The following is a 13,240-nucleotide window of genomic DNA, read 5'->3' as shown; positions in this document are numbered from 1 at the left end:
CTTTCAGTGAGATGTAGGCTCCTACACGTCAAGTCACTTGCCCAAGTTCACAATCCTGGTCTGTGGCAGAACTGGGAATTGAACTCTGGTCTCCCAGTCTAGCACCCTAACTACTGAACTATCCTTCCTCCCAGGGATGAGGCCCAGAGTGGTGGGGAGACCTTTTCATAGATGTAGCACTCCATTTCCTTAAATGGAAGGTCAGATTTTACAATATGGTGGTTGGCGCTTGGAATTGAGTACCCTTTTTGGAGTAGTGTGTGACAGACTAGCTCCTGTACAAGTCTCCACTTTACAGGCATGTCCCACTTTCCCAGAATGAATAGAGTCCGTCTCAGGGCTGTCCGAGGGGGGAGCGGAGAACAAGTGGGGCAATTTGCCCCGGGCCCCACAGGGGCCCCCATGAGAATATAGTATTGCAACTTTTTTTATGGAAGGGGCCCCCGAAATTGCTTTGCCCCAGGCCCTCTGAATCCTCTGGGCAGCCCTGGTCCATCTTTCTCTCTGGCTGATTTGATTTGGCAAGAGTTATGTAAATTCTGTGCACACTCAGCTGGTGATGAATGGGTGGCAATATCTAGATTTACATTTCAATCTTCTCTTCACGAAGACCAAGTGGTTTAATTAGTCTCTCATATGAGTACGTGCTCTGTATTGTATCCGCTTTGGAGCAGTAAAGATTATTCCCATTTTTTCAAAGCTTTCAGAAAACAAAGCTATTTTAAGAAATCTGTACCAGTAGACCACCTATTAATTGAGGGCCATCGTGCCAACTTCTAAGTGGTTGTTCCCAGCAAGTTGAATCATTTGCCTTCAACATGTAGTTGACAGCTTCATCCAGATTACTAGCTTGGATCATTCCCTTTGCTTTCCGAAGTATGGATAAAAGAAATACAAAAGAGCTCCAATGTACACAATAAAGCTTTCGTTATTTCACTCATTGGTCAGGCCATGAAACCATGTACATGTGCAGTTTCAAATAAACGTGCAATTGAAGCGTCTGCATGCTGTTCATATTTGGCTTTATACTGAATTGTCCAATTTTCAGACGCAGCATGTTAAAATAAATTAGTCCATTTTTATGCTTTTAACTTTTCTCTTTAGAATGAGTAATGAAATGGTCAGCAAAAAAAGGAGGGAAAACCCAGCTCTAGCTCTGAAGTGCTGCCTCCCTGACACGAAACTGTTTCTATTCTTTGCCACTAAGGGTACGTCTGCACTACAAAAACAAACAGAAAAACACGGAAGCAAGTCTCAGGGCCCAGGTCAGCTGACTTGGGCTTGCACCATGGGGCTAAAAATAGTGTCTATGTCCCTGCTTAGGCTGGAGCCTGGGCTCTGAAACCCAGTGAGAGGTGTGTCTGAGCCTGGGCTCCAGTCCAAGTGGGAACATCTGCTCTGCTGTTTCTAGCCCATAGCGCAAGCCTGAGTCAGTTGACCTGGACTCTGCAAAACACAAAAGCCCCAACAGCGAGTCTGTCATTTATCCTAGAGCCGGGTTATTTACCCATAATTGAACACCTTATTGCCAGAAATAAACAGGCACTGGCTGGTCTTATTAGCCACTCTGAGACACGGCAAACTTGTACCAGCATTAGGCTGCTTAGGGAACCGCTTTCAGGTGCATCTCTGGTCAGACTTAGCAGTAATATACAGTATTGGCCAGCTAAACCAGGCTCTTATTAGACAGAAAACAAAAGGAGGGGGGGAGAGAGAGAGAGGGGAAAGAAGAAATAAAGTGGGGGAAGGAAAAGGCCATATCCGGGTGAGCCATGGTGGGACAGTGTCTGACTTCCCAGATGGTATTTGGGGTTGTGGAGCTGGAGGAGGAGGTGGTGGTGGTTAGGTCTTTCTCTGGCCTGGTCTAGTTGGGACATCTCGAAGGCTCAGAATGATGAAGGTACAGAAAGGGGTCATGCTGGATCCCGGGGTCCCAGGAGACACGGGGGGTGGCAACCATCATGGTGGAGCTTGCTCCTTCCTTTTCTCCAATCAGCAGTGTTCTGGTAGCCAGCTTCCCACCCCCAAGTCTTTCTGAGGACCCCAAAATGGAGTGACAAGCTTAGTAACCTATCCCTTCATTGTATTGTCCAACAATGCTGCCTAACATCCAACATACTGAACTTTGATTCATTGATTTCTGGTCTCACACTTCTCTTGTTAAGATCATGCCTGGTAAACGCAGTCCTTGAATTGTATCAGGAAACCTTTATGTAGGTCTTTGTCCTCCTTTGCCCCTTTTCCCATCAGCATTTATGTGATTAGAAAACTTCATAAATGTTTGTACTCACTGTTCCCCCAACTGAGCTCACAATTAGGGTCAATTTTTAGGCCCAATGACTCTAAGTGCTTTGGATGATCAACAGCAAGGAATATTCTATGGTGCAAGTCTCAGACATTTCCAAAGCTTTGTCTATGCCATGAAATTTCTTGCCCATTTTTCTGCCGTTGTACAGGGTTAGATGCAAAAAGAATAAAAATGCCTGAGGCCTGTCTGCAATGCAGTTTCCACCATTGGAATTCCCACTGGCACTGCCTGAGTGGTAATGGCTATTTACACCTCCAGCATGAGGGGGGAGCAATAAATGTGCTGCTTTAAGATGCAACTTTTTAACTTCACCCCGGCTTCCCTCTCAGGCTTGTTTGACAGAGGGGATGATCCTGCACAGTTACGGCATGCTGCTTCCCTGTGGGGTGGACCAGTTCCATGGCACAGAGTACGTATGCTGCCCTCAGACAAAAATTGTGGATGAAGCTCTTTCCAAAGAGGAAGAGGATGAAGATGAGGATGAAGATGATGACTACGACCTTTATAAAAGGTAGAGCTTCTGATCACTTTGTAGAGTCTGGGTTAATGTCTTTGGTTACGTAGATTGTAAGTCCCTCAGGGAAGGAACAAACCTTTTGTTCTGTTTGTACAGCGCCTAGCACAATGGGTTCCGGTCTGTGACTAGGGCCACTAGGCGCTACGGTAATACAAGTAACGATGGGGCCACTGGCTCGTTGTTACTAGCAGTGATTCCCTCATGGGCGGGGATGGCAAAGAAAACTTGTTCTGTTCCTGGATTCAGAGGACGGGAAATATTATGGCAGTAGAGAGGTCTTGCAGTTCACAGGAGGAAAAATGAATTCACGGCACTTCTCTGAAATGAGTGGAGCACCTCCATCCATAGCCACTCAAAAATGGCTGGCTGCTCTACCAGATGCTTGGCTCCAAATGCTGTAGCCTTTAGTTTAGGTAAGGAAGGCTAATTGGAGGATGTCGTGTGTTTTTTTTTTTTTGTTTTTTTTTTTTAAATCCCTTCGAGCTAGTGGCTGAAAAGCTATGGCTCTACTAGGTGTATTTGTAATGAGAACATCTGTAGCTGCAGCTGATTGGGTGAACAACGGTCGGTACATTTATACTCCCACCTCTCGTGCTTCTAAGATAAATGAAAAGAGAATCATTATTCTTGTACATCAAAGGTTGGCTGCAAAGTGATTAGCATGAACTTTCCCTTTTAATTGTATCCCTCTAGCGAGTTCCCAACAGAGCCAGATGTGGAAGACTTCACAGGCACAGCTGTGGAGGAGGATGAGGAGGAAGAGGATGAGGAAGAGGAGGAAGTGGTGGAAGATCGGGATTACTATTATGATAACTATAAAGTAGATGATTACAATGAAGAGACCCCTACTGAGTCCAGCAATGACAGGTCTCTTTCTGAAAAGGAAATAATTAGTGATATGAAAGGTAAGTCATACTCCACAGCGTACATGACTCCTGGCTCCCTCAGGCTGGCTGTCCAGTTGATCTTGTTACCTCTGCATCGGTGATAGTGCTTTCAATCCATCCAACAGATTCCACCGCGGAGGCCTTAATTGCCAAATAGGTCATCAAAGAAAAGCTGATGGTTATGTTTCAAAGATTGAAGGTGACACTAACTCTCTAGAGCATGGCCCATATGTTGCCAGTTAATGGTAGTCTTGTTGGCAAAAAGCCCAGTGGCTGGCACATAGAACAAGTATTTCTACCCAGGTGCAGTGTTGAGTCAGGAAACAGTACTTGCATAGCCTAATTTTGGGAGAGACTATAGACCATCTTGGGGCACTAAGCTGACTGGAATATCTCCCTAGGTTTGAGTGGCCAGCTTTGATTTGTCTCTTCTGGAATCCATGTTAGAGAAAACTAAAACTGTTGGGCCAGGGTCTCATCTGATGTAAACTTTGAGTATAATGGAGCTACACTGATTTACATCAGCTCAGAATCTGGCCCCTTTACCTTGAACAAAATGTTTCCAGTAGTTGTTTCCTTTCCTGCTCTATTTTAAACAACCGAGCTCTGCCTAAAATCCTTCTCTTCCTTAGGGAAACTGAACTCAGTCCAACCAACCGCACCTCTTTATCTAAATATTTGCAGTAGCTCTTGTCAGGAGCATCTGCCAACTGTGTTGTGATTCCATGCTGTAAATTCTTATATTTTGAGTGTCTATCTGCAGAGGGGGGCGGGGGGGCAAGAGTGAAATTCAATTAACTACAGATGACTGAGTCACTGCTAGCAGTTCGTGTCTTGCGGGTAAAACTCTTGCTGGTAACGTGCCAGTGTGCTGCAGATAATTTCACCGGAACAGTACTTCGGTTGTATATGTGGGGTTATCGGACATCTGCCGATGTTCAAATAGACTTGGAACAGGGTGACCTGTGTAGCTGGCTAGCTTCTGAGAGGTGTCTGTTCCAGGGACGCCCAATTTATTTCCCTCTACAGTGCTTCAAAGAAACGAGGAGGCCTGCTGTAACTGTAGTCCAGTCCTCTTCAGAATGGCTAAATTGTTACTAACCTATACAACAGATCTGCAATCCTGCATCTAAACAGAGCCACTTGTGCTGACTGCTTACTGCAGAGATGTCCATTTCTGTGTAAAATGCTGTAGCTGCAATAGTTGTCTTGAATTCTCCTGCTTAGTCCCCAGGCTTTTTAAAACTCTAAAATCCAGCTGCTGCTATCCTCCAATGACCTGTTCCATGTGTATTGCCTGCGTTTTCCGCTTGCTTTTATACCTGTGCCGCTCTGAATTCAAGCTTCCATCCAAACAAACTGCAGTGGAATATGTCTTCCCTGTCGAATATCTCATGCAGCACTGAAAGGCTTTCCTTCCATCAAATCTTAACCATTTTAAACAGTGGAAGCTCTGTCATTGGGGCGCATGGGGGAAGGCCCCACAACCTCTGAAATGTATCTGTAGCCCAATTCAATGCTCGGCTCCACCTATTTGGTTTAAAGAGAATAGCTCTTGCAGATGAAGGCTCCGTGTTGGGCCAATTGCTCCAGTGTTCCAGACTGTGCATTGCTCGTGCTCTAAAACAGCAGCAGTAGCAGCACTGCTCTGGTAGCCTCAGCAGAACACTGAGAGGCACTTTCAAAAGTGCCCCCCAAAAAGCATGTTGTAGAGTGAGGCAAGGAGCAGTGCCACAGCAGAATTTCTCACCTAGAGCCAGCAGTGACTTTTAAATCGCTTAGCAAAGCCTGTACTCCTCACTAGCTGATGTTCTAACCCGTCTCCACACAGCTGTCTGCTCCCAGGAGGCGATGACAGGTCCCTGCCGGGCTGTGATGCCTCGTTGGTACTTCGACCTATACAAGAGAAAATGCATTCGCTTTATATATGGAGGCTGCGGAGGCAACAGGAACAATTTTGAGTCAGAGGAATATTGTATGGCTGTGTGTAAAAAGATGAGTAAGTCCTGCCTGCCACTGGCCCTTTTGCAGCAAGCCACTGTCCTGTCTGGCATTTGGTGTTTCCTCCTCCTTGCCTAAGTCAAGTGAGGATACATGTGTAGCCCGTCCTGTTGGTTCTGGTGTTTGCAGCAGTTCTGTCTGTCCTTTTGCAGCAGTCTCCTCTTGTCTCTGTGCTTCTCTAGTTTTTTTTAGGTTAAAATTCCTTCCTGCAGCAAGGGAAAACTGGCTTCTCAACATGTACTGTCTGTCTCTCCAACCTAAGCCCACACTTGGCCTGCAAACTTAATGAACACAGCGCTCAATTATCCTCTTCTAGATTTGTAGCAGGGACTGGGAAACTTCTTTAATCTCTATTCTTGTTATAAAACTCCTCCATTTGTTCATTCACCCAGCTGGTAGCAACTTCTTGCCTTCCCCAGTCAGAGTATCATGTATCTGTTCGTTCAATCACTCCGGCAATGTAGACTGTTAGTCAGAATTCTTCTGGTAGGAAGTTTTTCTTACTGGTGCACTTTGGAAAATCCTCACTAAAGTAATCCAGAATTTTGGTTCCCACCTTCTGCTCCATTAGAAATATGAAAAGCAATTTAATCCTTGTCTTTGATAGCTTGAGGTTGTTGGCATCAGTTTCTGCTGGCTTTTATGGCAGATGATAAAACTACCAAAAACATTTTAACCTCCTTATTAATCTTATTGTTGAACTCCAGCACTTCCACTTCAGCTGCTGTGAAAGCCCTTTGAAAGGCTTTTTGTGTTATCTGGGGCTTGGCAGTCTGTCTATACAGCCATAATCCTGTTTACAAAATGAGTTTCATGCAAGTGCATTAGATTGGGCTGATCTGACTGAAGTGGTGAAATAAAAGCTGCGGCTGTCAGGAGCTTTTTTGTACAAAAGTTTGTCCTGTCCCAGAGGGATTTGGGGATGGAAATTTGAGGTCTCCATTTCAGCGATGCTATGAGCAGGCCCAGGATACAACATGTATCTGGCCATGACACTTACACGCAGAAATAATGCCTAACAGTCTTGCCAACATTTCACCTAATAATTGTCCCCATTGGACTGGGAGGTTGTGGATTCAGGTGCACACTGGGACTAAATCTCCTATCCAATGCTGATGCTAAAGTGCAGGCTGAAATGAGGCCTGTGCTGTTTTGAGGTTTGCAATCTCTTATTAGATGTTAAGCAGGGGTCCTGCCTGCCTGTATTTTAAGGCAGGCCAGTTTGTTGTGTCCCACTTAAAAATAAATAAGGGCTAACCCAGTGTTCCTGTCCTTCACCCTCTCCACACCCCCATTTCACCCCACAGGCTCTAATATCAAGGTTGTGTGTGACTGAATATGCAGTAGCTACCATGCTTGGCATGGTCCATTTGGGAAGGGCTTTGTGGTGTATGACTTCATATCCGGATCCTCCATGTAATTGCTCCTCTTGCCAAATTTGAATGCTTTCAGAAGACGGGAGACTTCCTTGCTTTCCAGTTGATTGGACAAGTTGAAGTCCTCTTGCTGAACCTCCTCCTGTTGCTGTCTTGTCTCATTCCATTGTCCGTTAGTCCTGCTTGGTGCATCTGATAGGGCAAGTAGGATTGAGGTGTAAAAGCCCTTGCTCCATGGGAATGGGTTGCTCCTTTAATATTTCTGTGGGGGATTCCCTGTTGTGATCATGGAGTTTGCGGATGCTATTGAGCCTGTTTGTCAGTGAGCAGCAAATGCAGAAAATGTCATATTCAGGCAGAGACAAACTGGCGTGGCAAGGAAGAGAATGTTCTGTGTTCTGCAGTCCTAGCGTAGCTCTGTTGCTGGGTAACACTTGCCTCAGAATTAACGTGAAGACTGGACAGATGCTGGTGGCCCCAGTGCATTACTGTGTGTGTGTGTGTGTGTGTGTGTGTGTGTGTTTGGAATGTTGTAACTTACTGATGTTGTGCAGCAAATTGGCAATTTAGTGATACCAAAATAAAGTCCTGGTAGGTAGTGGTTCAACACTGTTTGACAGAGGGTGAACTCTGCAGGTGTGAAGGTGCCTCTCCCTCCCCACCCCTTGCAACCATTATCACAATAGGCTAACCCAGGACTGTAGAAATTGTCTGAGCCGCTCACTTTCTCTTTCCAGTTCCCCCTACTCCTGTACCCACTGATGATGTGGATGTGTATTTTGAAACCCCAGCCGATGATAACGAGCACGCCCGCTTCCAAAAAGCAAAGGAGCAGCTGGAAGTGCGACACCACAACCGCATGGACCGGGTGAGTGTCTCACGTCATCTCGTTCATCTGAGCTGCACGATTGCTGCCTGTCTTCTACTCTACAGATCAGTGGCTAGCCAGACTTTCCTTGACCAGTACCTTCCGTGTTGCTTTTGCAATATGAACGCGCAGCTTTGTGGCTGGGGTTTTTTTTTTTTTTTACATTCACCTCCTAGGTGTTGTGACAGAAGTCAGCAGGAGTAACACACTGGCTGCCCTTTTGGGGTTAAATGCTAAGATTAGACCCTGGGTTGGTTAGAAACATCTGTCAGTGATTATGGGTGTTCTGATGCAGCAGTCTTGTTAGGCCTCTGATTCTAGTACAGCATTGCTAGGTATTAATCTCACCATGTGTGCATGTGAAAACAAGCTAGTCCAGAAATACATACATGAAATAAGTTTCTGTGCCTTGCTGAACTGTTCTCCCCTCTGCCTGCTTAGGTGAAAAAGGAATGGGAGGAAGCAGAATATGAATCCAAGAATCTTCCTAAGGCGGAGAGGCAAACTCTCATTCAGGTAAGAATTGAGACCTCTAAAAGGGAGAGCTGATTCTGTTCCCAGAGGTTCAGTGCCTGGCATCTATCCTCACCTGAGTAAGCTAGATAGCTTGTCAGTGTTCAAAGCCAAAAGCACAGTTAGTGAAAAGCAGTCCTTCCCTTAGTCGGGTGAACATCTAGTAGAGGGAGACTTGACTCAATTGCATCTTTTGGTCTGAAAACTGGAAATGGTTCTATGTACTACCAGTTTCTCCCCCCCCCCCCCCCCACTAGCAGGAAAGTAGCAGGACCATCAAGCATGTCAGCAGCCCTGCCAAAAGAGATCTCTAAACCTCCTGTGTGTGTTTTTGCTCAGCTGTGCTTGCAAACGAACCCACAGCCCTATTCAGTCTGGCTCTGACATTCTCTGTGGACACAGGTTTCCTATTTGTGCAGATCTAGTGAAAACCCATGAGGCTGAAAATAAATAGCTTCCTTGCAAACTGCTGAACTCCAGCTTTGCGAGAACGAAATCTCAGTGGAGACCTAGGGTTTGTGATGGGTGTAGAATCTTCCAACAGTTGGCTGTCGTAAACTCGCACTAGGCTAAGGACAGCTGTTTTGTTTTCTCTTAGTCGGCTAAGGCCTCTTTCTCTAGTGTGGGCTGTTCACATGGTTTTGTATCTTCTCTCTACCAATTTTATTCCTAGTTTGGGAAATAGTTTATTTCTTGGTTTCTAATGGCGCATACCGAAACTTAACACAGTGTTTCTACTCTGGTCCATCATGGTGTTAATATGCATAGCGTTGACAATGGTTTACTACTGCCAGGGAGCTCACTCTCTAATACTTCGAGTACCTATAGGTGGACAGATGCTAGATCTGGTGCCTTTCATAAAATTAAATTAATAGCTCTACAAGGGAAGGAAGTGGTGGTATCCCCATTTTATACAAATGAGGAATAGGTGGATTCTTAAATTGTCAGGTCTGTACTAGAGCTGAAATATGATCCAGATCATCTGATTCCAGACCGGATGCTCTAGCTGCAAGACCCCTGCCTTCTCCACAAACAATTTAAACTGTTTGTGAAGTACATTTGAAAGGCATAAGGACTATCATTTTAAACAGCACATTTGAAGTCAAAATCAGTATTCTGTGTCCTTCTCGCCTTACTGTTAGATGCCTTGGGCAGGGAGTGTGGGATGGGACCATCTCAGTACACTAAGGAATTAGAGTAGGCGTCCTTGCTAGGTTCATTCCTCTCTGTTGCTACAGTGCTGTAGCAAACTTACACCAGCTCTGTTTCTCTCCTTTCCAGCACTTCCAGGCAATGGTTAAATCTCTAGAGAAAGAGGCAGCCAGCGAGAAGCAGCAGCTTGTGGAGACTCACCTGGCTCGAGTGGAAGCTATGTTGAATGACCGCCGTCGGATTGCCTTGGAGAACTACTTGGCTGCCCTGCAAGCTGACCCACCACGAGTGAGTTGTGTGGGAGCATTTGAGAGTGACGTGAACAGTGACCACATGGGCTGAGGTGGGGAAGACTGGAACGTGGGGGCATGGGTTAGCATGCTGTGAAAGCAGACTCTTAAGAAGCTGTGCCAAATCATGGTACCAAAGACCTATCAGCAGAGCATCTAAACTCATGAAGTGCTCTGCTTACTGTCTAGAAAACTGCACTTAGTTCTCTCTGCAGTTGTACTTCAGGCATAGCTGTTTGTATCCAATACGCTTACCGTAAAAGGAGATTAGCTGAGAGATTAGAATAGATGTTCTGTCCAGTACTAAAACAGAGTAGATAATTTTAGATATATATTTCAGTGTAATTGTTGGATGGGAATCCTGTTTTGTGCCACCAATAGAATTTTAACTCTTAAATTCTGCAGCCCCACCGCATCCTTCAAGCCCTGAAGCGTTACGTCCGTGCCGAGAACAAGGACCGTCTGCACACTGTCCGCCATTATCAGCATGTCCTGGCAGTTGACCCAGAAAAGGCTGCACAGATGAAATCTCAGGTACAAAAGAATGTTTCAGTCAAGGGAACATTGTTATTCTTGGAGACTCTCTCTAGAAAAGCCTTTCACAGAAGCTATTCCATCTCCAGCTAGTTAGCCAATTAGCATGAATACCTTAGTAGCTTAACATCTTTGTGCACTGAAGAGGAACTCTATTTCCCATTTTGAATGCATGCTGGCTGGTGCTAAAGATGCTGTCCTTACAGCTTTCTTTAGCACCTACCCGAATGTTAAATACTTACTATCTGAACAGGACCCTGGAATAGTCTACAGTTTAGCCATCCATTATCCACAACATCTGGCCAGTTCAACTGTTAAGTAGTTTGTACAATATCTGCCCTTCATCCCTTAGCAACTTCTGTGGTTTTACATTCAAAAATTTGTTAGAGTAATGCTGAAGGCCCAACCAAGATCAGAACCGTATTGTGCTAGTTCCTGTACATGCATATAGTAAGACTGTCCCTGCTCCAAAAAGTTTACATATGCTTAGACGAGACAAGGTGGGGGAGGAGAAACAGGCACAGAGAGAGAAACTGATGTGCCAGAGGTTCAGGATGGAACTGAAAATGGAACCCAGGCCTCATGAGCCCCAGTCCTGTGCCCTAGCCACTGGCCCATGCTGCTGTTCCTCTGATGCTGTGTGAAATGCCCACACAAACGAAAGGGAACAGACTGCATTGGGGAGACGGCGATACTGACTATGCAGTACGCTGTCAAAGGCACAAAATAAAGAAACACCAGTATCTTTCATTAGTGTCTCTAATAGTAACCTGAGGTTTTATTTGTAATAATGCAAGGCAACATTTCAGAGAGAAGCATGGGCTTTGGGAGTGAGACTAGGACTGGGGCTTATCCCTTATCTGGTTTCATGAACTTCAGAGTCCATCACCAGCAATTCAAATCAGCCTGAACTTTTGTCTTTAGATCTTTCTGCCTCAAACTGTTCCCTCTCTGTTGATTTAAACCAGAGGTGGGCAAACTCCGGCCTGTGGGCCCATCCTGCCTGGCCCCTGAGCTCCCAGCCGGGGAGGCTAGTCCCCAGCCTCTCCCTTGCTGTGTTTCTTCTCTCTCCTTCTCTCCCCCCCCCCCCCCCCCCGCGCTTCAGCACGATGCACCACCTGCACTCTTAGTGGTGTGGCTGGCTCCAGCCGGCCACGCGGCTGAGAGCTCCTGCCGCTCTGAGCAGCATGATAAGGGGATGGGGGGGGGAGTTGATAAGGGGCAGCGGGTTCTGGGGGGCAGTCAGGGAGCAGGGAGCAGGGGGTGGTTGGATGGGGGGTGGTGGTTAGGGGATGGGGAGCCGGGGCAATTGGATAGGCGTGGGATTCTTGGGGGGGAGTAGGGGGGGTGTCAGGACAAGGAGCGGGGGCTTGGTTGGGTTGGGGGCAGGGGCCAGGCTGTTTGGGGAGGCACAGCCATGCAGTTTTGCAACCCCAATGTGGCCCTCGGGCCAAAAGTTTGCCCACCCCTGATTTACACACATTAGACAGGGTTCTAAAATAAATACTCAGGGACTGGGAGCTGTCTCCTAATGAAGAATATCCAGTACCCTTGTCGGAGACAGTCCAGTATATCAAATACACGCCCCCTGACTCCTTTGTTCTTGTGCTGCCAAAGCCCCACAGTGGGGTATGTGAACTGTAAGCTTAAGCTAAGACCTAAACAGCCCTTAATTCATTCTGAAGGCTTCAGTGTCAACAAATTGACATGTGAGGAATGTGGGTGGTACAGTTCAATTTCAATTCGCTTTACTTTTCAATGCACTTTAAGCTTCTCAGTCGATTTGCTTGATTGACAGGTGGCCACATGTAAAATTAAATTGCTTTCATCCTAGTTTTTAAAGGTCAGATTCACTTCAGACTATAAAAGCAGGTCCATTCAACTCATTAATTTTCTTCAACATTTGGCAGTCCATATTAATGGTTTCTCTAGTCCACATGATCCCTGATCATGTAGCACCCTCTGTAGGTGAAGTTTGGAGTTACTGTTAAATTTAACATGAGCTAATGGGATGAATTGAGGCGATGTACAATGTGACCCAATTTTCAAATGATGGCAGTGAACTGCTGCATATAGGCCTGTGTATTGGGTTGAGAAGTGCATAAAATGCCCCATGTCCTTGTTTGAAAATTGGGCTTATTGAGCAACATGTGCTGTCTCTGAACTTACACTTACTAATAGATCGATCTACTATGTGGGTGATGAGGGGAGCTCAGAATTGCACTAGAAGAAAGTTTAAACCATGGCAGTTTCGTGACTTGTAAAGCAGCAGCATGACCAAGACCCTGTTCTACCCAGAAGCTGTGTGTAGACTCAGTATTGTATTGCCAAAACCATGCTTTTTGTTTGGCTTGCAAACGTTCTCGCCATCCTTTGGCTCTGCACTCAGGTGCAGTCTGTTGGAACAGAGGCTCTTCCCTATACACCTTAGCACACTTAGAGGTCTCCACTGCCAAAGAGAGGCAGGGTTTTCAATTAACTTTATTGTCTGCAGTTATAAGAAACAATATTTAATATTGACCATAGTTAATGTATATCAGAAGCATCAGTTGGTATGCTTCTGGAGAAAAACTGATTGCAGCAGAGGCCAGGGAGGAATCCCACTTCCTACAGCAATGTGCATATGGCTTGTTTGTTGCTTTATGTGGAGGCTGCCTTCCTGTGAAGCATGGTATAAGCCAGTGCCACAGTTGGGATATCTGACTTGATGGACCAGTGGACTGTCTGATCTCTTAGGGCAAATTCGGTGTGGTATTGTTTCTGTAAGATAATGATACTACAGATGTATTACCTT

At 45.8% G+C, this 13,240-nt stretch overlaps 1 protein-coding gene across 4 annotated transcripts in view; it reads left to right on the top strand.

The window, feature by feature from the left end:
• The window catches only part of APLP2 (amyloid beta precursor like protein 2), a 70,818-nt gene that overhangs the window by 47,139 nt on the left and 10,439 nt on the right, over positions 1-13,240 (top strand). For 2 of the 4 annotated variants that reach the window (XM_054005756.1, XM_054005755.1), the window contains exons 5-11: positions 2,638-2,819; positions 3,519-3,730; positions 5,544-5,711; positions 7,827-7,957; positions 8,399-8,473; positions 9,752-9,910; positions 10,318-10,446. In XM_054005756.1, the coding sequence (XP_053861731.1) occupies positions 2,638-2,819; positions 3,519-3,730; positions 5,544-5,711; positions 7,827-7,957; positions 8,399-8,473; positions 9,752-9,910; positions 10,318-10,446 (1,056 nt within the window). The remainder of the gene's footprint in view (positions 1-2,637; positions 2,820-3,518; positions 3,731-5,543; positions 5,712-7,826; positions 7,958-8,398; positions 8,474-9,751; positions 9,911-10,317; positions 10,447-13,240) is intronic. The other 2 variants (XM_054005757.1, XM_054005758.1) reach the window with 1 other exon arrangement.

Source organism: Malaclemys terrapin, chromosome 15 (genome assembly GCF_027887155.1).
Source record: "Malaclemys terrapin pileata isolate rMalTer1 chromosome 15, rMalTer1.hap1, whole genome shotgun sequence".
NCBI classification, from domain to species: Eukaryota; Metazoa; Chordata; order Testudines; family Emydidae; genus Malaclemys; species Malaclemys terrapin.
The sequence above is the reverse complement of the archived record's forward strand: the minus strand, read 5'-3'. Positions and strand labels throughout refer to the sequence as shown.